Raw genomic sequence first — 24,695 nt, 5'->3', positions numbered from 1 at the left:
GATACACAGGCAGGACACAGAGGACAGCTCTGAGAGACAATGTGGCAGGACACAGGACAGCTCTGAGAGTTACACAGGCAGGACACAGACAACATCTCTGAGAGATACACAGGCAGGACACAGAGGACAGCTCTGAGAGACAATGTGGCAGGACACAGAGGACAGCTCTGAGAGTTACACAGGCAGGACACAGACAACATCTCTGAGAGTTACACAGGCAGGACACAGACAACATCTCTGAGAGTTACACAGGCAGGACACAGACAACATCTCTGAGAGATACACAGGCAGGACACAGAGGACAGCTCTGAGAGATACACAGGCAGGACACAGAGGACAGCTCTGAGAGATACACAGGCAGGACACAGACAACATCTCTGAGAGATACACAGGCAGGACACAGAGGACAGCTCTGAGAGACACATGGGGCAGGACACAGAGGACAGCTCTGAGAGACACATGGGGCAGGACACAGAGGACAGCTCTGAGAGTTCTGCATCACTTGGCCCAAAATCCATTTTGAAGTCCTTGAATGCTAACATGATGGAGAATGAATAAAAATGTGTGGACTTAGGTCATCAGTGTCTCCTTCAGAACCACAGCCTGACGATCGACATACAGGAGTCAGCTAAACACCACTGAACACTCCTCCAACATTCATAACTCGACCCACACTAATCACCCCCACCATGAACACACTCCCCACACTGAAAACCCCCTACCCTGAACGCTCCACACCCTGAACACTCCCCTAACACTCTCCGCGCACAGAGCACTTTTTGTGTGTGAAGGCATCACTAACAGTACAGAGGGTGCTTCGAGAAACTGGATCAGGAGGTGCAGTTAGCACCAGAATGAGTGTGTCCAGGGTCTCACCAGAACACAACACCTAACTCCAAATCCATATCCATGCAAGTCAAGCCATCTCCAGCCATTTTCGTCTGTTCTGAAATACACAGGGAGGCTTTGGCCAGCAACAATGTGCTACATGAAGTCCTATCATGACTCACGCTTCTGCAGAACAGAGCGATCACCAGGGTAACGAAAGATCTAAAGAACCACTTCTTACCATGCACGTTCACAACACATTCTGTGATACCCGGTTCCTGCAGCATCTCGCATGCATCCATTTCCAATTGGTTAGCTTAACGCTGGACGTTGTGTCGGGGATAACAACCCCTTCAGAAAAGCCTCACTGTACAGTAGTAACAGCAGAGGGAGTCATAAGCAGAAACTCTTGATAGTCCTAATGTTAAACTTTCAATGTAAAAAAACTAGCCATGAGAGCAATCTTCAACCTCCATCAACCTACTATCATTACACCATCTCTGTACTGTGTGGTTGATTTACCATGGCCAAATATGCTTGGAGCTAACATGTCACAGTCTGGCCAATCACAGCAGACAGAGAGTAGACTGAAGACAGCAGAAATACTATTGATGAATGACACCATCACTCACAATGCTGCATCACTCAAATCGTCCCATATGGCTACATTATAACATCTAGACATTGCTTATTTCAGAAAGGGCTACCTCTAGGTAGGGCACCCCTTTCTCAAAGGATTGTGGGTAGTCTCGTAGAGGCCGCTCCTCTTCCAGAAACTTGGCATCGTGTCCATCTGTGGCGGGCTGGAAGAGGCCGTAATTCAGGACATCACGCAGAGACTCGGTCAGACTGCAGAGAACCTGCTGCTTGGCCCTCCACACTGTGGCTTCTGGGTTAAAACGCAAGCACTTCTGCAGAGAGGAGGAGAGAGGGGGAGAGAGAGAGGAGGAGCGAGTGGGAGGGGTAGGGAGAGAGAGAGGAGAGGAGGAGGGAAAGATAGAGAGAGGAGCAGAAGGACACAACAAAAAGAGGAGGAACAAAGATGAAAGACAGGAATATGTGAAGCAGAAAGAAAGAGAAAAAGAGTGGGATATCCAATAGAGACAGAGAGTTGGAGGGGGTAGAGTGGGGGAGGGATAGAGATAGGGAAGAGAGAGAGAGGGAGGGGGAGAGGGAGAGAGAGAGGGAGGGGGAGGGAGATAAGCTGTTCTTTAGGGAGATGTCACAGAACCTATTTAAAGATCTGAAGTAGATATGTGAGTGTTCCTGTGAGGTCTAACTTGAGACTCATTGAGAGATTCCCCCCCTGTACATGTTAAACAGTGTTGAGACTTCACTCATTCTGTTTGTTTTGTTTGCTATAAACCACTGCTTGCTTCATTTTGTTATGACCGCTGGGCAAAATGAGATAGCTTCAATCACATCAATCTCATGGAGAACCATACTCTCGCAGTCAGCTGCAGGTGAAACCCCAGGATGCACTGCAGGTGAAACCCCAGGATGCACTGCAGGTGAAACCCCAGGATGCACTGCTTTGGTACAGTAGTGTGGGTAGGCTAAACAGAAATGGCACTGGCATATCTCCACTGACAATGTCATTTAAAACAAAGCTTAATCTGGGTCTCGTGTCATACATTTTTAATGCAGTATGCGGAGGAAATACTGCAGGAGAACCACTAGAGGGAGACATTGCAACCTGTCCGAGGCGCCAGGCGTATGAAGGATGGCAGGGAGTGTTGGAGATGAGCAGCTTGCAGACTAGCAACTGTCCATCAGATATGGAAGAGTCAGACTGCACCTGGTGGTCATCAAATCCACGCACACACACACACACACACACACACACACACACACACACACACATACACATACACATACACACACACACACACACACACACACACACACATACACATACACATACACACACACACACACACACACACACACACACACACACACACACACACACACACACACACACACACACACACACACACACACACACACACAGAGATATACTGTTCCACTCAGTGCTAGCCTGCAGACAGGCATGTGGGTGGGTGTATGTGAGGAATTAAAACGACACTGTAAGTCTGTAAGTGGCTAGAGTTTGTGCCAGTACTGGGTTTGGACTGGTAGTGGGTATATGTCAGTACTGGGTTTTGCTGGTGCTGTCTGAGTTCAGGTCTCTGGGACACATGATGGTGTGGTGTAAGGTGCAGGTCCCTGATGGTAGGTTCTGGAGTGATTTTTCGTTTGACACAGCATAGGATCCAAAGTGGGCTAAGTGGGCGAGATTATTACAGCTGGGGATCTAACGTGGACGGGGCCACAGTGGGGGATCTAAAGTGGGCTAAGTGGACGGGGTCACAGCTTGGGATCTAAAGTGGGCTAAGTGGGCGAGGTCACAGCTTGGGATCTGCAATATCCAACATATCATGTAAACATTTGGATCGTTCTATGTCATTGAGTGTATTTATTGTCTTTATTGTGTGTATTTATTGTTCCAACAAGCACCTTGGAGTAGAAGCAAATTTCATCGTAATGCAAATTACAATGACAATAAAGGCGATTCTGATTCTGATTCTGATTCTAAAGTGGGCTAAGTGGGCAAGGTCACAGCTTGAGATCTAAAGTGGGCTAAGTGGGCGGGGTCACAGCTTGGGATCTAAAGTGGGCTAAGTGGGCAGGGTCACAGCTTGGGATCTAAAGTGGGCTAAGTGGGCGAGGTCACAGCTTGGGATCTAAAGTGGGCTATGTGGGCGAGGTCACAGCTTGGGATCTAAAGTAGGCTAAGTGGGCGGGGTCACAGCTTGGGATCTAAAGTGGGCTAAGTGGGCGAGGTCACAGCAGGGGATCTAAAGTGGGCTATGTGGGCAGGGTCACAGCTTGGGATCTAAAGTGGGCCATGTGGGCAGGGTCACAGCTTGGGATCTAAAGTGGGCTAAGTGGGCGGGGTCACAGCTTGGGATCTAAAGTGGGCTATGTGGGCAGGGTCACGGCTTGGGATCTAAAGTGGGCTATGTGGGCAGGGTCACAGCTTGGGATCTAAAGGGGGCTATGTGGGCAGGGTCACAGCTTGGGATCTAAAGTGGGCTAAGTGGGCGGGGTCACAGCAGGGGATCTAAAGTGGGCTATGTGGGCAGGGTCACAGCTTGGGATCTAAAGTGGGCTATGTGGGCAGGGTCACAGCTTGGGATCTAAAGTGGGCTAAGTGGGAGGGGTCACAGCAGGGGATTTAAAGTGGGCTAAGTGGGCGAGGTCACAGCTTGGGATCTAAAGTGGGCTATGTGGGTAGGGTCACAGCTTGGGATCTAAAGTGGGCTAAGTGGGCGGGGTCACAGCTTGGGATCTAAAGTGGGCTAAGTGGGCAGAGTCACAGCTTGGGATCTAAAGTGGGTTAATTTGGTGGGATCACAGCAGGGGGTCTAAAGTTTGCTGAGGGCGGAGTCACAGCTAGAAATAATGTCAGGCACATAACCATAAGATTAGATCTGAAAGCTGCATTTCTCTTTCTTTGTCTGTCTCTCTCTGTCTGTCTCACTGTTTCACTGTCTCCCTCTCTCTCATTCACTCAGTCATTTCTTCTGTCTGTGACAGAGCATGCGTGTGCATCACTGTCAGTGCGTGTGTGTGTGTGTGTGTATGTGAGGCAGTGAGCTCTATTCATTCTCTCATTTTGTGCACAGCCAACCCCTATCACCATGGCAACCAGTTCATTAGAAGAGCAAGCTGCAAGTTGCCATAGAAACATCTCAGCAGTTCCTAGGAGATGGTGCCCTATGGTAGAGTGTATATCTGTATATACATTCATGTCTGAATGTGTGTATGTGCATGTGTGTCTGAGAGAGAGAGAGAGAGAGAGAGAGAGAGAGAGAGAGAGGGAGGGAGAGAGGGAGAGAGAGAAAAAGGGGAGAGGGAGAAAGAGAAAGAGAGAGGGGAGAGAGAGAGAGAGAGGGGAGAGGGGAGAGAGAGAGAGAGAGAGAGAGGGGAGAGGGGAGAGAGAGAGAGAGAGAGAGGGGAGAGAGGGAGAGAGGGAGAGAGAGAGATGTCAGTATTATCTGCAGATGATGGGAAGGCAGCTTAAGCTTAAGGCACAGTACAAATGTATGTACACACACACACACACACACACACACACACACACACACACACACACACACACACACACACAGAGAATAAACTCACAGACACACACAGGACAAACACACTCACACACACACAAATATACACATAGAAGCGCCTCCCCAACACATGCACAGATAGAACTCCCCCCACACCACTAAGTACTCACAACTACTACGAATAATCATTTACAAGCAGACCAAAGTCCAAAAGGAGTTGGGATTATAATCTCACCTATGAGATTATAATAATACTGTTCAAATGATTCAAAACCTGAAATACAACTCAACGTAATTGGTCCTAATGACAGTAATTCTGTAGTATATTAACAGCTACAATTTCCTCACTGTTGGTCACAAAACCTCCAGTAAACCTATAAATCATTCCACCTTCGTGCAAGAAACTGGTCCTGTTCCTTAGACATTTTTCAGTAGCTGTATTGAAGGGGGTGTGGTCTGTGCACTCACTCTCATTGTAACATGGGTCATGTTAATTATTGAATTACAAAACCATGATCAGAATGTTAAAGCTCACCAGTGATCAGCTGCTCACTGTGTGAGATTTAATCAGCGTGAATTGATGAGCATGTGAGATCTTACCAGTGTAAATGTATGTGCATGTGAGATCTTACCAGTGTAAATGTATGTGCATGTGAGATCTTTTCAGTATAAATGTATGTGCATGTGAGATGCACCAATGTGAATTTATGCGCATGTGAGATCTTTAGTGTGAATGTATGTGCATGTGAGATCTTACCAATGTTATGAATGTGAATTTATGCACATCTGAGATCTTACCAACATGAATTTATGTGCATGTGTGATCTTACCAACTTGAGTTTATGTGCATATGAGATCTTCTAACTGGAAGTAATATCATTCAGAAATAAAGCTTTTCAAGAGCATTCTGAGAGCTTGTTTGATATTGCCATGCAGTCTCTCCTCTTTCCTTTTCTCTCTTTCTCTTTCTCCCTCCTTCTCTCTATTGCCCTCTCTCTCCCTCCTCTCTCTCCCTCCCCCTCTCCCTCCTTCTCCCCCCCCCCCCCCCCCCCCCCCCCCCCTCTCTCTCTCTCTCTGGGATTAGAAGCCTTTAATGAGGTCTGCGGGGAAATAACCTTGTTTCCTCTTGACCCTCCTCTGCTTTTTCTCTCCATCCCTCTCTCTCCCCATTCCCTCTCTTTCTACCCCTCCCTCTCTCCACTCCCCTCTCTTCCTACCCCCCCTCTCTCCACAGTCATCAATACTACATTGACACTACATTGATGTTAGTGTTTCTTTGTCTTCATTTTAAATGTTCAAAAGAAATGTTCTGTTATCAAACCTCACATAGTATCATTCTGTACCAGACACCACATCACATCTTCACATAAACCATCACATCTTCACATAAACCACATCACATCTTCACATAAACCACATCACATCTTCACATAAACCACATCACATCTTCACATAAACCATCACATCTTCACATAAACCACATCACTTCTTCACATAAACCATCACATCTTCACATAAACCACATCACATCTTCACATAAACCATCACATCTTCACATAAACCACATCACATCTTCACATAAACCACATCACATCTTCACATAAACCACATCACATCTTCACATAAACCACATCACATCTTCACATAAACCATCACATCTTCACATAAACCACATCACATCTTCACATAAACCACATCACATCTTCACATAAACCACATCACATCTTCACATAAACCATCACATCTTCACATAAACCACATCACATCTTCACATAAACCACATCACATCTTCACATAAACCATCACATCTTCACATAAACCACATCACATCTTCACATAAACCACATCACATCTTCACATAAACCACACCACATCTTCACATAAACCACACCACATCTTCACATAAACCACATCACATCTTCACATAAACCACATCACATCTTCACATAAACCACATCACATCTTCACATAAACCACATCACATCTTCACATAAACCACATCACATCTTCGCTGCTGCACCCAGTGTTGTCTCCACCTTCATTGCATCATTAATTACCCTCTGCTCCACCTTCATTGCATCATTAACTACCCTCTGCTCCACCTTCATTGCATCATTAACTACCCTCTGCTCCACCTTCATTGCATCATTAACTACCCTCTGCTCCACCTTCATTGCATCATTAATTACCCTCTGCTCCACCTTCATTGCATCATTAATTACCCTCTGCTCCACCTTCATTGCATCATTAATTACCCTCTGCTCCACCTTCATTGCATCATTAACTACCCTCTGCTCCACCTTCATTGCATCATTAACTACCCTCTGCTCCACCTTCATTGCATCATTAATTACCCTCTGCTCCACCTTCATTGCATCATTAATTACCCTCTGCTCCACCTTCATTGCATCATTAATTACCCTCTGCTCCACCTTCATTGCATCATTAACTACCCTCTGCTCCACCTTCATTGCATCATTAATTACCCTCTGCTCCACCTTCATTGCATCATTAATTACCCTCTGCTCCACCTTCATTGCATCATTAACTACCCTCTGCTCCACCTTCATTGCATCATTAATTACCCTCTGCTCCACCTTCATTGCATCATTAATTACCCTCTGCTCCACCTTCATTGCATCATTAATTACCCTCTGCTCCACCTTCATTGCATCATTAATTACCCTCTGCTCCACCTTCATTGCATCATTAACTACCCTCTGCTCCACCTTCATTGCATCATTAATTACCCTCTGCTCCACCTTCATTGCATCATTAACTACCCTCTGCTCCACCTTCATTGCATCATTAATTACCCTCTGCTCCACCTTCATTGCATCATTAACTACCCTCTGCTCCACCTTCATTGCATCATTAATTACCCTCTGCTCCACCTTCATTGCATCATTAACTACCCTCTGCTCCACCTTCATTGCATCATTAATTACCCTCTGCTCCACCTTCATTGCATCATTAACTACCCTCTGCTCCACCTTCATTGCATCATTAATTACCCTCTGCTCCACCTTCATTGCATCATTAACTACCCTCTGCTCCACCTTCTCCAACAGCCTCTGCTCCACCTTCCTGCTCCCTTCAGGTTCAGCGTCATCAAGGTTAAGGACAGGAACAAGTATGAAGCACAAGGTCCTGCCAGGATTTGGTGCGACCTGATTGGTTGCACTAATTAATTCTGCCTGCCTGCTTGAACTGATTAGCAAATCTCAGTAGGGCGTTTAAACATGGCCGGACGGCGTGTGCTCAGATGCTGACAGTAGATGCTGGCTTTGACAGAACTGCTCCTGGAATGCGCGCACACACACACAATTACTGGTGGTCTTGTTTTAGTGTGTGTGAGTGTGTGTGAGAGAGAGAGTGCACGTGTGTGTCTGTGGGTGAGTTTGTGTATCTCTGCACGTATATCGATGTGCATCTTTGCATGTGCATGCATGTGCAAAAATATCTGTGTGAGTGAGTGTGTATGTATGCATGTGTCTGAGTGTGTACGTTTGAGTGTGTGTGTCTATGAGTGTGTGTGTGTGTGTGTAGGAATCCTTGGGTCTAAGTTTGCACCCCACTCCACTCTCCCTGTTCTCATTAAAGTACAATTAAACAGCAATTACAGCTGATTGAGGCTAAATAAGCTGACATGTTCAACAGGACTGAGCTGTTGGGAGTGTAGTCTGGGGAGAGGGAGGGGCAGAGGGAGAGAGGGAGGGGCAGAGGGAGAGAGGGAGGGGCAGAGGGAGAGAGGGAGGGGCAGAGGGAGAGAGGGAGGGGCAGAGGGGGTGAAGGAGACATAGAGGACCAGTTCCAGGGAGTGAGGATTGTGTAGGTGAAGGAGAAGGAAGGGGTAGAGGAGAAGGGAGGGGTGGAGGGAGAGAGGGAGGGGTGGAGGGAGAGAGGGAGGGGTGGAGGAGAAGGGAGGGGTGGAGGAGAAGGGAGGGGTGGAGGAGAAGGGAGGGGTGGAGGAGAAGGGAGGGGTGGAGGGAGAGAGGGAGGGGTAGAGGAGAAGGGAGGGGTGGAGGAGAAGGGAGGGGTGGAGGGAGAGGGAGGGGTGGAGGAGAAGGGGGGTGGAGGGAAAGGGAAGGGTGGAGGAGAAGGGAGGGGTGGAGGAGAAGGGAGGGGTGGAGGGAGAGGGAGGGGTGGAGGAGAAGGGGGGTGGAGGGAAAGGGAAGGGTGGAGGAGAAGGGAGGGGTGGAGGAGAAGGGAGGGGTGGAGGAGAAGGGAGGGGTAGAGGGGAAGGGAGGGGTGGAGGAGAAGGGAGGGGTGGAGGGGAAGGGAGGGGTGGAGGGAAAGGGAAGGGTGGAGGAGAAGGGAGGGGTGGAGGGAGAGAGGGAGGGGTGGAGGAGAAGGGAGGGGTGGAGGGAGAGAGGGAGGGGTGGAGGGGAAGGGAGGGGTGGAGGAGAAGGGAGGGGTGGAGGGAGAGAGGGAGGGGTGGAGGAGAAGGGAGGGGTGGAGGGAGAGAGGGAGGGGTGGAGGAGAAGGGAGGGGTGGAGGGAGAGAGGGAGGGGTGGAGGGGAAAGGGAGGGGTGGAGGAGAAGGGAGGGGTGGAGGAAGAGAGGGAGGGGTGGAGGAGAAGGGAGGGGTGGAGGGAGAGAGGGAGGGGTGGAGGAGAAGGGAGGGGTGGAGGGAGAGAGGGAGGGGTGGAGGAGAAGGGAGGGGTGGAGGGGAAGGGAGGGGTAGAGGAGAAGGGAGGGGTGGAGGGAGAGAGGGAGGGGTGGAGGAGAAGCGAGGGGTGGAGGAGAAGGGAGGGGTGGAGGGAGAGAGGGAGGGGTGGAGGAGAAGGGAGGGGTGGAGGGAGAGAGGGAGGGGTGGAGGGAGAGAGGGAGGGGTGGAGGAGAAGGGAGGGGTGGAGGGAGAGAGGGAGGGGTGGAGGGAGAGAGGGAGGGGTGGAGGAGAAGGGAGGGGTGGAGGGAGAGAGGGAGGGGTGGAGGAGAAGGGAGGGGTGGAGGAGAAGGGAGGGGTGGAGGGAGAGAGGGAGGGGTGGAGGAGAAGGGAGGGGTGGAGGGAGAGAGGGAGGGGTGGAGGGAGAGAGGGAGGGGTGGAGGAGAAGGGAGGGGTGGAGGGAGAGAGGGAGGGGTGGAGGAGAAGGGAGGGGTGGAGGGAGAGAGGGAGGGGTGGAGGGAGAGAGGGAGGGGTGGAGGAGAAGGGAGGGGTGGAGGGAGAGAGGGAGGGGTGGAGGAGAAGGGAGGGGTGGAGGAGAAGGGAGGGGTGGAGGGAGAGAGGGAGGGGTGGAGGAGAAGGGAGGGGTGGAGGGAGAGAGGGAGGGGTGGAGGGAGAGAGGGAGGGGTGGAGGAGAAGGGAGGGGTGGAGGGAGAGAGGGAGGGGTGGAGGAGAAGGGAGGGGTGGAGGGGAACTCTGTGGGCTCCCATGTCCTTGTGTACCTCCTCGCTTCACCACCGCTGTGGTTTCATAATCTCATGTTAACGGCGACATTTAAAAAATTACACACACACCCTGATTTGGACCGTCAACATGGAGGACCTAATTAAAGTCAAGACTAGCCTCGTTCTTGTCCAAAATACTGAGAAGCACTTTATTGTATTTCATTTTCAGGTCTTCTAATTATAACAGTAGCCAGGCTGCACACCAGAGCCTAGGGACAGGTTAGAGTGTCTAGTGATGGCTACTGCACTGCTATTGATCCATTGACCCCTTCTAGGATGTAGTGTTGTTAGCACTTATGCTCATTGTGTAATTCTTTTTAGGTATTAGCACTGACTCCTGTATTCGAGAGTATCCTAGTTCAATGGTATATTGGAGTCTAACCTATTGTACTGATTAGAATGCATTCTGTGAGTAGATTATAAAGCATTTTTGTTTGTCACTCTGGATAAGAGCATCTCCTAAAAGTCACAAATGTAGATGTATATGTATCATGGTTGGGATGGGGTCAGGGCCGGCGCCACGGGGGGGCGAATGGGGGCGTCGCCCCCTCAGACAAGGTGTCCCGCCCCCTCAATGTAAAAAATAAGACACATTTATTTTACAACAATCGCTACATGGTGCCCCCTCGGCCGATCGACAACTCGACAATCGTTACACGCACCCCCCCCCTCAACAACTTACGTTCGCCCCCCCGAAATTTTCTGACGCCCCCTCACTGTATATGTTCTGGCGCCGGCCCTGGATGGGGCGGGGCTGGGGCTTGTTGTGATGTTTTCTGGGTGGCGATAGGGGCGGGGCTGGGGTTTGTTGTGATGTTTTCAGGGTGGGGATGGGGCGGGGCTGGGGTTTGTTGTGAAGTTTTCTGGGTGGGGATAGGGGCGGGGCTGGGGTTTGTTGTGATGTTTTCAGGGTGGGGATGGGGCGGGGCTGGGGTTTGTTGTGAAGTTTTCTGGGTGGGGATAGGGGCGGGGCTGGGGTTTGTTGTGATGTTTTCAGGGTGGGGATAGGGGCGGGGCTGGGGGTTGTTGTGATGTTTTCAGGGTGGGGATAGGGGCGGGGCTGGGGTTTGTTGTGATGTTTTCTGGGTGGGGATAGGGGCGGGGCTGGGGTTTGTTGTGATGTTTTCTGGGTGGGGATAGGGGCGGGGCTGGGGGTTGTTGTGATGTTTTCAGGGTGGGGATAGGGGCGGGGCTGGGGTTTGTTGTGAAGTTTTCTGGGCAGGGATAGGGGAGGGACTGGGGGTTGTTATGATGTTTTCAGGGTGGGGATAGGGGCGGGGCTGGGGTTCATGTTGACACTATCAGAGCGGGGCCAGAGGAAGAGCTGGGGCAGGACTTTATGTCCACTTCCCTATTCTCTCCCCAGCCAGCCATCTTGCTCAAATTAAACTTTGATAGCAGCTTGTTGGAATAAAGAGACCAGATGAATAATTGATGCAGAAGTACAGAACCAAAAGCACACATGTTTAAACACATCCCATTGGTCACTCTTGGTCTTTATGTCATGTTTAAACACATCCCATTGGTCACTCTTGCTCTTTATGTCATGTTTAAACACATCCCATTGGTCACTCTTGGTCTTTATGTCATGTCGGTGGCTTGGTGGTTAGCACGTTTGCCTCTCAGCACTGGGGTCTTGGGTTCAAGTCCCTATCTGAGTGGAGTTTCCATGTTCTCCCCGTGTCTGCGTGGGTTTCCTCCGGGCTCTCCGGTTTCCTCCCACAGTCCAAAGACATGGAGGTTAGGTAAATTGGCATTCCCTGATTCCCTGACAAATTCTCCCTGAGTGTGTTTGTGTGTCTTCATGTTCAATAAAAAGCAGTTGTCTGAGTGTCTGTGCATGAATGTGTGTGTGCTTGTGTGCCCAGTGGTGTATGGTGCTCTGTCACTAGGGTCTGTCCTCTCTCCCCTTCCTGCACCCCATTCAGTCCCCCAGGGGGCTGTGGATCCCGGTAGAGAGTACGCTGTGCGCAATTGGCTGCTGCTTCTCGCCGGTGTGTGAATGCAAGTGTAAGAGTTGTACCTGCGTTAAAATTGTAAAGCGACCTTGAGTACATTGAAAGGTGCTATATAAGTTGAACGTTCATTCATTCATGTTTAAACACATCCCATTGGTCACTCTTGGTCTTTATGTCTTTCTAGTTCTTTCTTTTTGTTTTCATTCACTCTCCCTCTCATAGATTCCCACACATTAAAATATTACATAGCTCCTCTCTCTCTGTGTCTCTAAATAATAACATGCTTGCATGTGTGCACACACAAACACACACACACGTTTAAATTCCCTTATGCACAAGCAAATGACAATCCACACATGCACACACAGAGAAAACAGATTACACAGCAGGCGAGAAGACACTGTAGAAGATTCATTTCACTCTTTGTGAACACCCCCGAGAGAAAGAGAGGGAGAGGGAGAGGGAGAGAGAGAGAGAACTCCTCCAGGCTGCCTTCAGTCCCACTCACTGCGCTTAAGCCCTTTATGGTGGGAATCCGTGAGTCCTAGAGGCAGCTGGTACTGGGAGGGAGATGGAGGAGCCAGACACAGAGACAGAACAGAGACATAACAGAGTTAGAACAGAAACAGAACAAAGACATAACAGACTTAGAACAGAGACAGAACAGAGACAGAACAGAGTTAGAACAGAAACAGAACAGAGTTAGAACAGAGACATAACAGAGTTAGAACAGAAACAGAACAGAGACATAACAGAGTTAGAACAGAGACAGAACAGAAACATTACAGAGACAGAAAAGAGTCAGAACAGAGTCAGAACAGAGTTAGGATGCAGACAGAGCAATGGGGGGGGGGGGGGGGGGGGTGGATCATAAGATCAGTGCATATTGTAGCTCCGAGACTTTTACACACACTGCACATTTTGGTGGGAGGACCTGCACACAGCTGACAGATATGAATCACACCTTGCAATAATTTTTCCACATGTTAAAGCAACATTTTTTTTGATGATTCAGTACAGAGCAACTGCAGCTGTTACATACACTGCTTGGATCTACTGAAACTAGACTAATATTCCACCATGAATTTTACATGTATTTGCTCTTTTAGTCAACATGATTCATATGTTATTATGGCACCATTCATATACAATAATGGTCCCATTTCATACATATCATTTTATGACCCAAATTCTAAAACGGTTGGGACAAAAACAAATAAAAATGAGTGACTCCTAAATTTCATTCACTCTGTAGTATACTGAAAGCTCTACAGCAGATTATTTGATGTTTTCATTTGTGCATTTAATTGTTTTTATGTACACTCATTTCAAATGCGACAAAATGTAAGGTATTTCATAAAAATCGTGGTTATAACATTTCCACTGATGTAAAATTAGCTCATCTATAATTAGTTAATGACATCATGACTTTTATTTGAAAACATCAAAAAACTGCTCTACCTAGCTACTAGCCCTAGTCTAAAGCTACATTTGACCATTTACTGGAAAAAAATCCAGTGTGTCCAGTCCAATCTCAAGCGTAGTGTGTAATTTCCCTTACTGTCATAACGTGATGGGGTGCATATAGTGCACAAGACTACTGAATGAGAGAATGACCTTAATGACGATTCTGTGACCTCCCATCATTATGGCAACGCTCCCAGTAAAAAGGAATAACAAGAAATAACATTTTTCAAAAATATATAACTTAATATTTCTGTTTTTACTAACTGCAATGTTGTAAAACATATTAATAAAACTATCTGGTCAAGACGATATCAAAGGAAGTGACGTAAAAGTTGTGCGTTTAAATGGTTGCTCAGCAACCAAACACCAGTTTACAGCATGTATTCATTTCCGACATCAGACTGCCGGTCATGCATGTGACTGGTCTAAGTTAAGTTGCCATATTGTCAATTGTGATTTTCACGCCAATCGAAATTAGTTCTCTGCATTTACCCATCTGTGCAGTGAGAACACACAACACACTAGTGATCACTATGGGGCTGTAGTGCACACACACACACACACACACACACACACACACACACACACACACACACACACACACACACTAGTGATCACTAGCCTAGGGCCTAGGAATCGAACCCACAACCCTTCAGTCACAACCACCAGACCATGACTGACCCATCTAATGTAGGAAGTAGGACATTGAGCTAGAACATTCTGAGTTTCCAGTTGTCTGAAGGCAGTATTAACTGCACTAGACTATTTTAGGCTCTGGCTTACTACATTGGACTACAATGGGCTCTTGCGCTACGACAAAGGGCATCAGGCTAAAATATGTTATGCTGCACTACTCTGTGTTGATATGCTGCTGCCGGACACCCTAGTCTAAATTACATCACATTAGTCTACTGCGAGATACACTGGGCCGACTGCAGGTGAGCTGCCCCCCGGAGCCACGAACTGATTAAACCGATTCTTTAATCTGTATTGCGTAACAGGGTCATTAAAGGGGCTTCACTTTGCTGGTCTCCGTGGGTGGGGGTAATGGTGAACAATAAATGAACACTCTTAGCAATTAAGGTTATAGACACCTTTTTTTGTTTTGGTCCGTGCGTTTAATCAGAGCTCTGCGCACCTGAGGTAACGTCGGCTGGTTAGATGACTAAGCATTCTTTTCTTCAGTCCTAGTCTTGTAACATCTCATGCCAGATTTGTTTGCCATTCGATCGGTGTTGTGTGTCCTCTCTACAGCTTTATCTTGCTCTCCGCCCTGCAGAGAATCTTGTTTAATTTGAAAAACAACGCTCTCGTGTTAAATAACCTACGACATATAACACGACTAGCAACGTGAGTTTAGGCTGGAGTTTTCTGCATCTCATACTTTGCTGCCGACTCAGTTGCAATTTAAATTTGTTTACTGTGTCATGTTATTCGTTTAAAGAGTCTGCCCTAGGCTGTCCCACACATTTACGCTATGATCTGGACATAATCAACTTATTTTTTTTATACTTATCGAATGCATTACCTTTCACCTACTCAGGTGTGTACAGTGTGCTTGGCTGCTCAAGCACACACCTGCAACCTCCCAAATGAATCCCACCACACGCGCTATGGGTCATGTCCCATTGTAACGGTCACGTCAGAAGCAAAGCAATGAAAACAGTTGACGACAAAGTGACCACTAGCCCTGTTGGGTAGTACTGGTGGGAAGGAAAGCGCAGGACTGTGGATTCACACACACAAGATCACACACACGCAGCACTGTCATGACACTGTGCCTTGTCACATTCAGGCCAAGCAGTAAGGATGCAAGCGCAGACGCTACATAACTCACAACCAGTATCCATAACCCTAACTGTAACTCTAACTAATAACCATCTATTTACATTTACGGCATTTAGCAGACGCTCTTATCCAGAGCGACTTACAAAGTGCTTTGCTTCTGATCACAGAATACATCCTAGGAAATAGTACGGATAGGCCAGAATTCAAGACACCATTGAGTCAGACTACTACTAAACTACAGGAGTCAATGTCATTACCTAGTGTTTTGCAAGTTAGACATTTGCCAAGAAGCGCAAATAACCACAGACAGACATACAATTTAAGAACAACGGCAAGTGGTATCAGCTGAGTTAGTGCTCTGGTAAGAACTCAACAAACAGTCTTCAGTCTACGCTTGAAGATACCAATAGACTCTGCAGTCCTAGCAGCTAATGGAAGATTGTTCCACCATCTTGGAGCCAGGACGGAGAATAGTCTGGAGCTTTGTCTTCCATGAGACTTTAAGCATGGAGTTTCAAGTCGAGCCAAGCTTGAGGTTCTAAGTGTTCGCTGCACAGATCGGCTTTTTACCATGGACATCATGTAGGGAGGGGCCAGTCCATTTTTGGCTTTGTAAGCAAGCATCAAGGTTTTATATCTGATGTGTGCTGCTACTGGAAGCCAGTGAAGAGAGCGTAGTAAAGGAGTCACATGTGAGAACTTGGGTAGAATGAAGACCAGTCGTGCTGCAGCATTCTGAATTAGTTGTAGAGGTCTGATGACCCGTAGAGGAAGACCTGCAAGTAGGGAATTGCAGTAGTCCAGCTTAGAGATTACTAGAGACTGCACAAGCAATCTGCACTAACTCAAACTGTAACCAATATCCATCTATCCATTACTCTGACCAATATCCATCTATTATTAACTCAAACTCTAACCAATATCCATCTATGCCTAACTCAAACTGTAACCAATCTCCATCTATCTCTAACTCAAACTGTAACCAATATTCATCTATTCCTAACTCTGACCAATATCCAAGGCAGGACACACACCAAAGAAGGAAAAGCGGGTTCTGAACAACACACAGAATTATAATAACTAGGAAACAAAACGTTAATAAATTAACAATTAATTCACACTACAGGAAATAGCAAGAGCTTTTTAGGATTTAGGATGGTTTAAGTTTAACTTTTTATCAATGCTAAATGATAATGAGTTGTTAATGGCTTTAACCAGAACCATTTATTTATATTAAAATATGTGATGCTAAAACATGTAAAACATTGTCTGCAGAGACAATCTCAGCATCTTTATAATGAGTTGTTAATGGCTTTAACCAGAACCATTTATTTATATTTAAATTATAATTTTATAATTGGTAGATTTAAATTGGATTGCCGTTTCTGCTGTGAGGCTGTCTGTGTCGTTTCTGCTGTGGGGCTGTCTGTGTCGTTTCTGCTGTGGGGCTGTCTGTGTCGTTTCTGCTGTGAGGCTGTCTGTGTCGTTTCTGCTGTGAGGCTGTCTGTGTCGTTTCTGCTGTGGGGCTGTCTGTGTCGTTTCTGCTGTGGGGCTGTCTGTGTCGTTTCTGCTGTGGGGCTGTCTGTGTCGTTTCTGCTGTGGGGCTGTCTGTGTCGTTTCTGCTGTGAGGCTGTGTCGTTTCTGCTGTGAGGCTGTGTCGTTTCTGCTGTGAGGCTGTCTGTGTCGTTTCTGCTGTGAAGCTGTCTGTGTCGTTTCTGCTGTGAAGCTGTCTGTGTCGTTTCTGCTGTGAAGCTGTCTGTGTCGTTTCTGCTGTGAAGCTGTCTGTGTCGTTTCTGATGTGAGGCTGTCTGTGTCGTTTCTGATGTGAGGCTGTCTGTGTCGTTTATGCTGTGGGGCTGTCTGTGTTGTTTCTGCTGTGAAGCTGTCTGTGTCATTTCTGCTGTGAGGCTGTCTGTGTCATTTCTGCTGTGAGGCTGTCTGTGTTTGTCGTTTCTGTCCTTATCCATATCATTTCTTGGGCAGAAAACATAGTCACAAGTGAGAACCTTCGACTGATTGTCCTTGTGACTCTTCTTGTCTTTGCTTTTCTCTGCTTATCCAGGGAAAATGACGACTACATCAACATAATTCTGCCAAGCACTGTAGATCTGAATGGAAAAGATGCTTAGATAAGGTCCACACACATATACACACACTTGTGCACACACACATGCACACACAGACAAGACAAGAGTACCCTTGAGGCCTTTCTCATCTGGCTAGCTAGCCCAGATGAAGTTGTCCAGATTTAAATATAGCTTTGGTTGTGGGAATAACAAAACCATAGCAGGTGGAATTGTTTAAGTGAATGGGGCAAGTCATTGATAATTTGGGAGTGTTTGAAAAATAAGCAGCCTGGTCTACTTAAGCTGATCAGTTTTCCTTTATGTCATTTGTGATGGTATATGTGACTATGGTTGGAAGGATTCTAAGTGACCCAAATGAAAGAACGCAGAACACACTCTCCCTGTACGTGTGTGTGCAGCAGAACACACTCTCCCTGTACGTGTGTGTGCAGCAGAACACACTCTCCCTGTACGTGTGTGTGCAGCAGAACACACTCTCCCTGTACGTGTGTGTGCAGCAGAACACACTCTCCCTGTACGTGTGTGTGCAGCAGAACACACTCTCCCTGTACGTGTGTGTGCAGCAGAACACACTCTCCCTGTACGTGTGTGTGCAGCAGAACACACTCTCCCTGTACGTGTGTGTGCAGCAGAACACACTCTCCCTGTACGTGTGTGTGCAGCAGAACACACTCTCCCTGTACGTGTGTGTGCAGCAGAACACACTCTCCCTGTACGTGTGTGTGTAGCAGAACACACTCTCCCTGTACGTGTGTGTGCAGCAGAACACACTCTCCCTGTACGTGTGTGTGCAGCAGAACACACTCTCCCTGTACGTGTGTGTGCAGCAGAACACACTCTCCCTGTACGTGTGTGTGCAGCAGAACACACTCTCCCTGTACGTGTGTGTGCAGCAGAACACACTCTCCCTGTACGTGTGTGTGCAGCAGAACACACTCTCCCTGTACGTGTGTGTGCAGCAGAACACACTCTCCCTGTACGTGTGTGTGCAGCAGAACACACTCTCCCTGTACGTGTGTGTGTAGCAGAACACACTCTCCCTGTACGTGTGTGTGCAGCAGAACACACTCTCCCTGTACGTGTGTGTGCAGCAGAACACACTCTCCCTGTACGTGTGTGTGCAGCAGAACACACTCTCCCTGTACGTGTGTGTGCAGCAGAACACACTCTCCCTGTACGTGTGTGTGCAGCAGAACACACTCTCCCTGTACGTGTGTGTGCAGCAGAACACACTCTCCCTGTACGTGTGTGTGCAGCAGAACACACTCTCCCTGTGTGTGTGTGCAGCAGAACACACTCTCCCTGTACGTGTGTGTGCAGCAGAACACACTCTCCCTGTACGTGTGTGTGTAGCAGAACACACTCTCCCTGTACGTGTGTGTGCAGCAGAACACACTCTCCCTGTACGTGTGTGTGCAGCAGAACACACTCTCCCTGTACGTGTGTGTGTAGCAGAACACACTCTCCCTGTACGTGTGTGTGCAGCAGAACACACTCTCCCTGTACGTGTGTGTGTAGCAGAACACACTCTCCCTGTACGTGTGTGTGTAGCAGAACACACTCTCCCTGTACGTGTGTGTGCAGCAGAACACACTCTCCCTGTACGTGTGTGTGCAGCAGAACACACTCTCCCTGTACGTGTGTGTGCAGCAGAACACACTCTCCCTGTACGTGTGTGTGCAGCAGAACACACTCTCCCTGTACGTGTGTGTGCAGCAGAACACACTCTCCCTGTACGTGTGTGTGCAGCAGAACACACTCTCCCTGTACGTGTGTGTGCAGCAGAACACACTCTCCCTGTACGTGTGTGTGCAGCAGAACACACTCTCCCTGTACGTGTGTGTGCAGCAGAACACACTCTCCCTGTGTGTGTGTGCAGCAGAACACACTCTCCCTGTACGTGTGTGTGCAGCAGAACACACTCTCCCTGTACGTGTGTTTGTGTATGTGTGTGTGTGTGTAGCAGAACACACTCTCCCTGTGTGTGTTTGTGTATGTGTGTGTGTGTGTAGCAGAACACACTCTTCCTGTCTGTGTGTGCGCGCAGCAGAACACACTCTCCCTGCATGTGTTTGTGTGTGTGTGTAGCAGAACACACTCTCTCTTTGTGTGTGTGTTTGTGTGTGTGTGTAGCAGAACACACTCTGCTGTTTGTGTGTGTGTGTGTGTGTGTGGGGGGGGGGGGGGGGGGGGGTCAGTGGCACCAGCTAGCTGCTTGCTGTAGGGTGGTCTGTAATTCGTCCATTTGGTGATATGCATGCAAGTGCGCTGTGATGTGAGACCAGCAGGGAACCCTGGGGGCATTCACATGAACTCTCTCTGTCTCAGACTCCTGGGGGCGTTCACATGAACTCTCTCTGTCTCAGACTCCTGGGGGCGTTCACATGAACCCTCTTCTGTCTCAGACTCCTGGGTGGGTTCACATGAACTCTCTCTGTCTCAGACTCCTGGGTGGACTCTCTCTGTGAACAGAACATATTGGTCAAGCCAGCCCTATCACACCAGTGAGACCACTGAGGCACACTGGGGATGCACCTACAAAAGAGTAACCGTGGGTGTAGAAGACCAGTAGCTGCTGGAGACCTCATCGTAGTGTCAGGGCTCGGCTCCGCTGACAGCTCCAGCTGAACCTCGCTGGTCGTATCAGCAAAAACACCAACCACAGTCTCTCCAACAGCTGCCATCACAGTTCTGTTCTGGCTCTGAGGGGCTTTGTGGGCCACTGCCTGTTCTGGCTGCCTGACAGGATGTTCAGATTAGCAGGGAAATGCCTCCAGGGCTGATGCTGCTGTTGCGGCTAGAAGACTTTCCCCGTTCTCCTTCCCTTCATCCATTTTACTGCTCTCATGGTTCCAATGTTGTACATGTAATGATATGTAATGGTATGCCATGTGTAATGATGTGTAACATAGTGCTAAGTATAATGTGGCATGTGTAACGACGAGGCGTGTATGCGCGTGTGTGTGTGTGTGTGTCTTTAGAAGAGTGTGTATACCACTAACCGTTTGTTTGATGTCAGGGATACCAATGCGGAACACCATCATGGCGATGTGTGTGTCGTCTGGGACTGTGCTGGATCTCCTGTCTCGCAGCCTCTTCTGCTGCTGTTGATTGGTTGTGGCCTGGTGTGAAGGTCCAGGATTGGACGAATAAGGGTTAGGGGTGTGACCTGGGTTACTGGGTCTCATCTGTCTGTCTCCCGTGGGGCGTGCGGAGACATTGCCTTTCCGCCTGTGTACATCGCCCCTGTCCCCACTCAAACGCCTCGCTCCTCTTCTCTTCTCTTCTTCATCTTCCTCATCCTCTTCTCCATCCAGCTCTCCATTCTCCTCCTCCTCGCCTTCGTCATCCTGATATTCATCCTCCAGCTCCTCCTCTTCTTCTCCTTCTTCATCCTCCTCTTCCTCCTCTGCCCCTGGATATAGGTGTTGACTGTTTCCCAGCATCCTCTGCTGTTCTTCGTCACTAGAGAGGGGGCTGAGTGGCATTGTCATGGTGACAGGGTGGGTGGCATCAGTGGTACCAGCATCATCCCCAGAGACACACTAAGAAACAAAGACAGACAGACAGGGAGTGTGAGTGAGACATAGAGCACAGAAAGGTAGTACAGAAATATCTGAACAATAATCTAGGACGAAAAATCAGCTCCTTGGGAAACTCTGACCTGGCAGTGAATGCAAGAGAAAAAATATTTTATGCTATGTATCAAAATAACATAAAATCAAAATAGCTACATTGAAACCTGTGTTTTTCAGTTTTAAAGTGTGAGTTATTGTGAATTCAGCCTAGATTACATTGTAGTAATATCTAACAATTTAGAATGTAAACCAAGTTTAATGCCCTAGAAAATAAACTCAAGGAGTATGCAAATCAATGGATTTGAATAGATCTCAATCTAAATATATAAAAAAGAGAGTAGTGTTAGACAGAAGAATGTTGTCTCTAAGGGGCAGTTTGCATCAGCATAAAGGGCAGTTGGTGTCATAGTAAGGTGCAGTTTGATGGTTTGATGGTTTTATCTTTTAATAAAATCAACAGATTTCTAAGGAGGGAGGGATGGATGTGCAGACAAGGAAAACTTGGTGTATGCTAGGTGGGCTATGCTAGTGTTGCCAATTAGGGCTTTAAATGAATAGATGTCTATTGGGTAAACATATGAGTGATAATAAAGAAGGTATAATGGAGAAATAAAGTTGTCAGACGTAGATGAGTAATTCTGCTACTACTCAACTTTCAGAGCAAGTTGGTTGTTTAATACGTTTCATAATACCAAGATGGGAAAAAGAAGTAAATATAAGCCAAGTCTTCTTTGCCAGCCAATTACCAGACAAAGCATTAATCATTGTAAATTGGACCAGCTTCAGCCCAAAACACAGTCCAATTTACAACACTGTCAGGCATGAGAGAGATATTATGAAATGGCCCCTTGATCTCTTTACCATTAGGGACACAATGAAGGACAATAGTCTGCTCAGAGAGACAGACCGTGCTCGCCCTCACATTGCTGAGGTTAACGGAGACGTGTCACTTCATTTATAATCTAAATCTTCGATTTGGCCCAGAGGATGAGAACATGGACATGCCCCAAAAGGTTTGGACCTGAAGGATGGAGACCAGTGTCCCAGGGACAGAGACGGACCAACGGCCCGGACTCATTTCTAGCCTTTTGTAGATGTGTGCGAGTGTGTGTTAACTATCAAGAGTGCAGTGGTTAGAGTGTAAAATGCTAGTGTTACAGCACAGAATGCCGGTGTTACAGTGCATAATGCTAGTGTTACAGTGCATAATGCTAGTGTTACAGTGCATAATGCTAGTGTTACAGTGCAGAATGCCAGTGTTACAGTGCAGAATGCCAGTGTTACTATGCAGAATGGCAGTGTTACAGTGCATAATGCTGGTGTTACAGTGCAGAATGCCAGTGTTACTATGCAGAATGGCAGTGTTACAGTGCAGAATGGCAGTGTTACAGTGGCAAAACTCCAGTGTTACAGCGCAGAACGCCAGTGTTACAGCGCTGAACGTCAGTGTTGCAGTGCAGAATGCCAGTGTTGCAGTGCAGAATGCCAGTGTTGCAGTGCAGAATGCCAGTGTTGCAGTGCAGAATGCCAGTGTTAGAACACAGAATGCCAGTGTTACAGTGCAGAATGCCAGTGTTAGAACACATAATGCCAGTGTTGCAGTGCAGAATGCCAGTGTTGCAGTGCAGAATGCCAGTGTTAGAACACAGAATGCCAGTGTTACAGTGCAGAATGCCAGTGTTACAGTGCAGAATGCCAGTGTTAGAACACAGAATGCCAGTGTTACAGTGCAGAATGCCAGTGTTACAGTGCAGAATGCCAGTGTTACAGTGCAGAATGCCAGTGTTGCAGTGCAGAATGCCAGTGTTAGAACACATAATGCCAGTGTTACAGTGCAGAATGCCAGTGTTAGAACACAGAACGCCAGTGTTACAGTGCAGAACTCCAGTGTTACAGCGCAGAACGCCAGTGTTACAGTGCAGAATGCCAGTGTTACAGTGCAGAATGCCAGTGTTACAGTGCAGAATGCCAGTGTTACAGTGCAGAATGCCAGTGTTAGAACACAGAATGCCAGTGTTACAGTGCAGAATGCCAGTGTTAGAACACAGAACGCCAGTGTTACAGTGCAGAACTCCAGTGTTACAGCGCAGAACGCCAGTGTTACAGTGCTGAATGCAAGTGTTACAGCGCTGAATGCCAGTGTTACAGTGTAGAATGCCAGTGTTAGAGCACAAAACGCCAGTGTTAGAGTGCAGAACCCCAGTCTTAAAGTGCAGAAGTGCTAATACCAACTTTGTGATGTTTCTTCAGTTACCATTTCCCCATTTGGTCTTTCCTTTCTGGTTGTTTGCTGTGTTTTGTAAGGAAATTGCCTTGTAATAAAATACCAGATATTGTGCAGAAATCATACCTGTGCAGACACCACAACATCCCCCCTCATCTAGTCTGTAAGTGGAAGTGGTAGTGCATACTTCAGTGCATACTCTGAGCACTACGGTGACAAGATTAAATCACACACTTTACTATGATCTGTGCTCCAGAGCTGGAATTCATCCTCCTCTCAGAGTGAATGGCATTGTTTCATGGAGTGTACTGTTCTCTGGTGAATCCAGTATGTGTTTCCATGTATATTTCAATTAGTACACTTGAGAAAGGGGTTCTGGGAATCTGTAGTCTGTGTGTGTGTGAGAAAGAGAGAGAATGGGTCTAAAAGTAAGTATATCTATAGGAGTGTGTGAGTGTGTGTCTGAGATGGAGAGAGAGCGAGTGAGAGAGAGTGAGTGAAAGAGAGAATGAGTGAGTGCGAGAGAGGGAGAGAGAAAGTGAGTGAGAGAGATGGAGAGAGAGAGAGATGGAGAGAGTGAGAGAGAGAGATGGAGAGAGAGAGTGAGTGTGAGAGATGGAGAGAGAGAGAGATGGAGAGAGTGAGTGTGAGAGAGAGGGAGAGAGAGAGATGGAGAGAGAGAGTGAGTGTGAGAGAGGGAGAGAGAGAGAGATGGAGAGAGTGAGTGTGAGAGAGGGAGAGAGAGAGAGAGGGAGAGAGTGAGTGTGAGAGAGAGGGAGAGAGAGGGTTTCTTGAGAGTCACACACACACAATAATGAGTGTGAGAGAAAGAGAAAGAAGACATGTCTGACACCTGAAGACTAGAGAGACAGAGAGGCTGTATCCCCGTGTTCTGAGTGGGAAGTGTCGGGGGAGAGAGACAGAAGAACTGTTCCTTATTTCATCAAATTATTCAGTCTCATATTGGATTGCTGTAATGGTTCGGATCCTTATTTTTTATAACAAAACATTTGCATATCCTCATTTCTACAGCATAACACTTTTGTTGAGTTCTGATCTTTATTGAATGCTGACAGGTAGGCGTAGCCTTGATCTACTGACAATCACTGTTGGAGCTCTCCAGTGTGGGGGAATAAGACACACACTGCATAGTATCTAGCAATCTTAATTTGTTCATTTCTAAGTGGGATTATTCAGGATTATTCATTCGCTAGGCAGTGTTGTATTACTTGTAAAATGTTTGCAGTA

General features: G+C 47.5%; 1 protein-coding gene across 1 annotated transcript in view; it reads right to left on the bottom strand.

Annotated features, from left to right (window-relative positions):
• Positions 1-24,695, bottom strand: part of shank1 (SH3 and multiple ankyrin repeat domains 1) — a 113,756-nt gene that overhangs the window by 64,177 nt on the left and 24,884 nt on the right. Inside the window, exons 3-4 of the mRNA XM_076996572.1 lie at positions 20,648-21,190; positions 1,536-1,739 (exon numbers count right to left, since the gene is read on the bottom strand). Of these exons, the coding sequence (XP_076852687.1) occupies positions 1,536-1,739; positions 20,648-21,139 (696 nt within the window). The 5' untranslated portion in view covers positions 21,140-21,190. The remainder of the gene's footprint in view (positions 1-1,535; positions 1,740-20,647; positions 21,191-24,695) is intronic.

The sequence above is a fragment of the Brachyhypopomus gauderio genome, chromosome 2 (assembly GCF_052324685.1).
Source record: "Brachyhypopomus gauderio isolate BG-103 chromosome 2, BGAUD_0.2, whole genome shotgun sequence".
Taxonomy (NCBI): Eukaryota; Metazoa; Chordata; class Actinopteri; order Gymnotiformes; family Hypopomidae; genus Brachyhypopomus; species Brachyhypopomus gauderio.
This window is presented reverse-complemented; position numbering and strand designations above follow the sequence as displayed.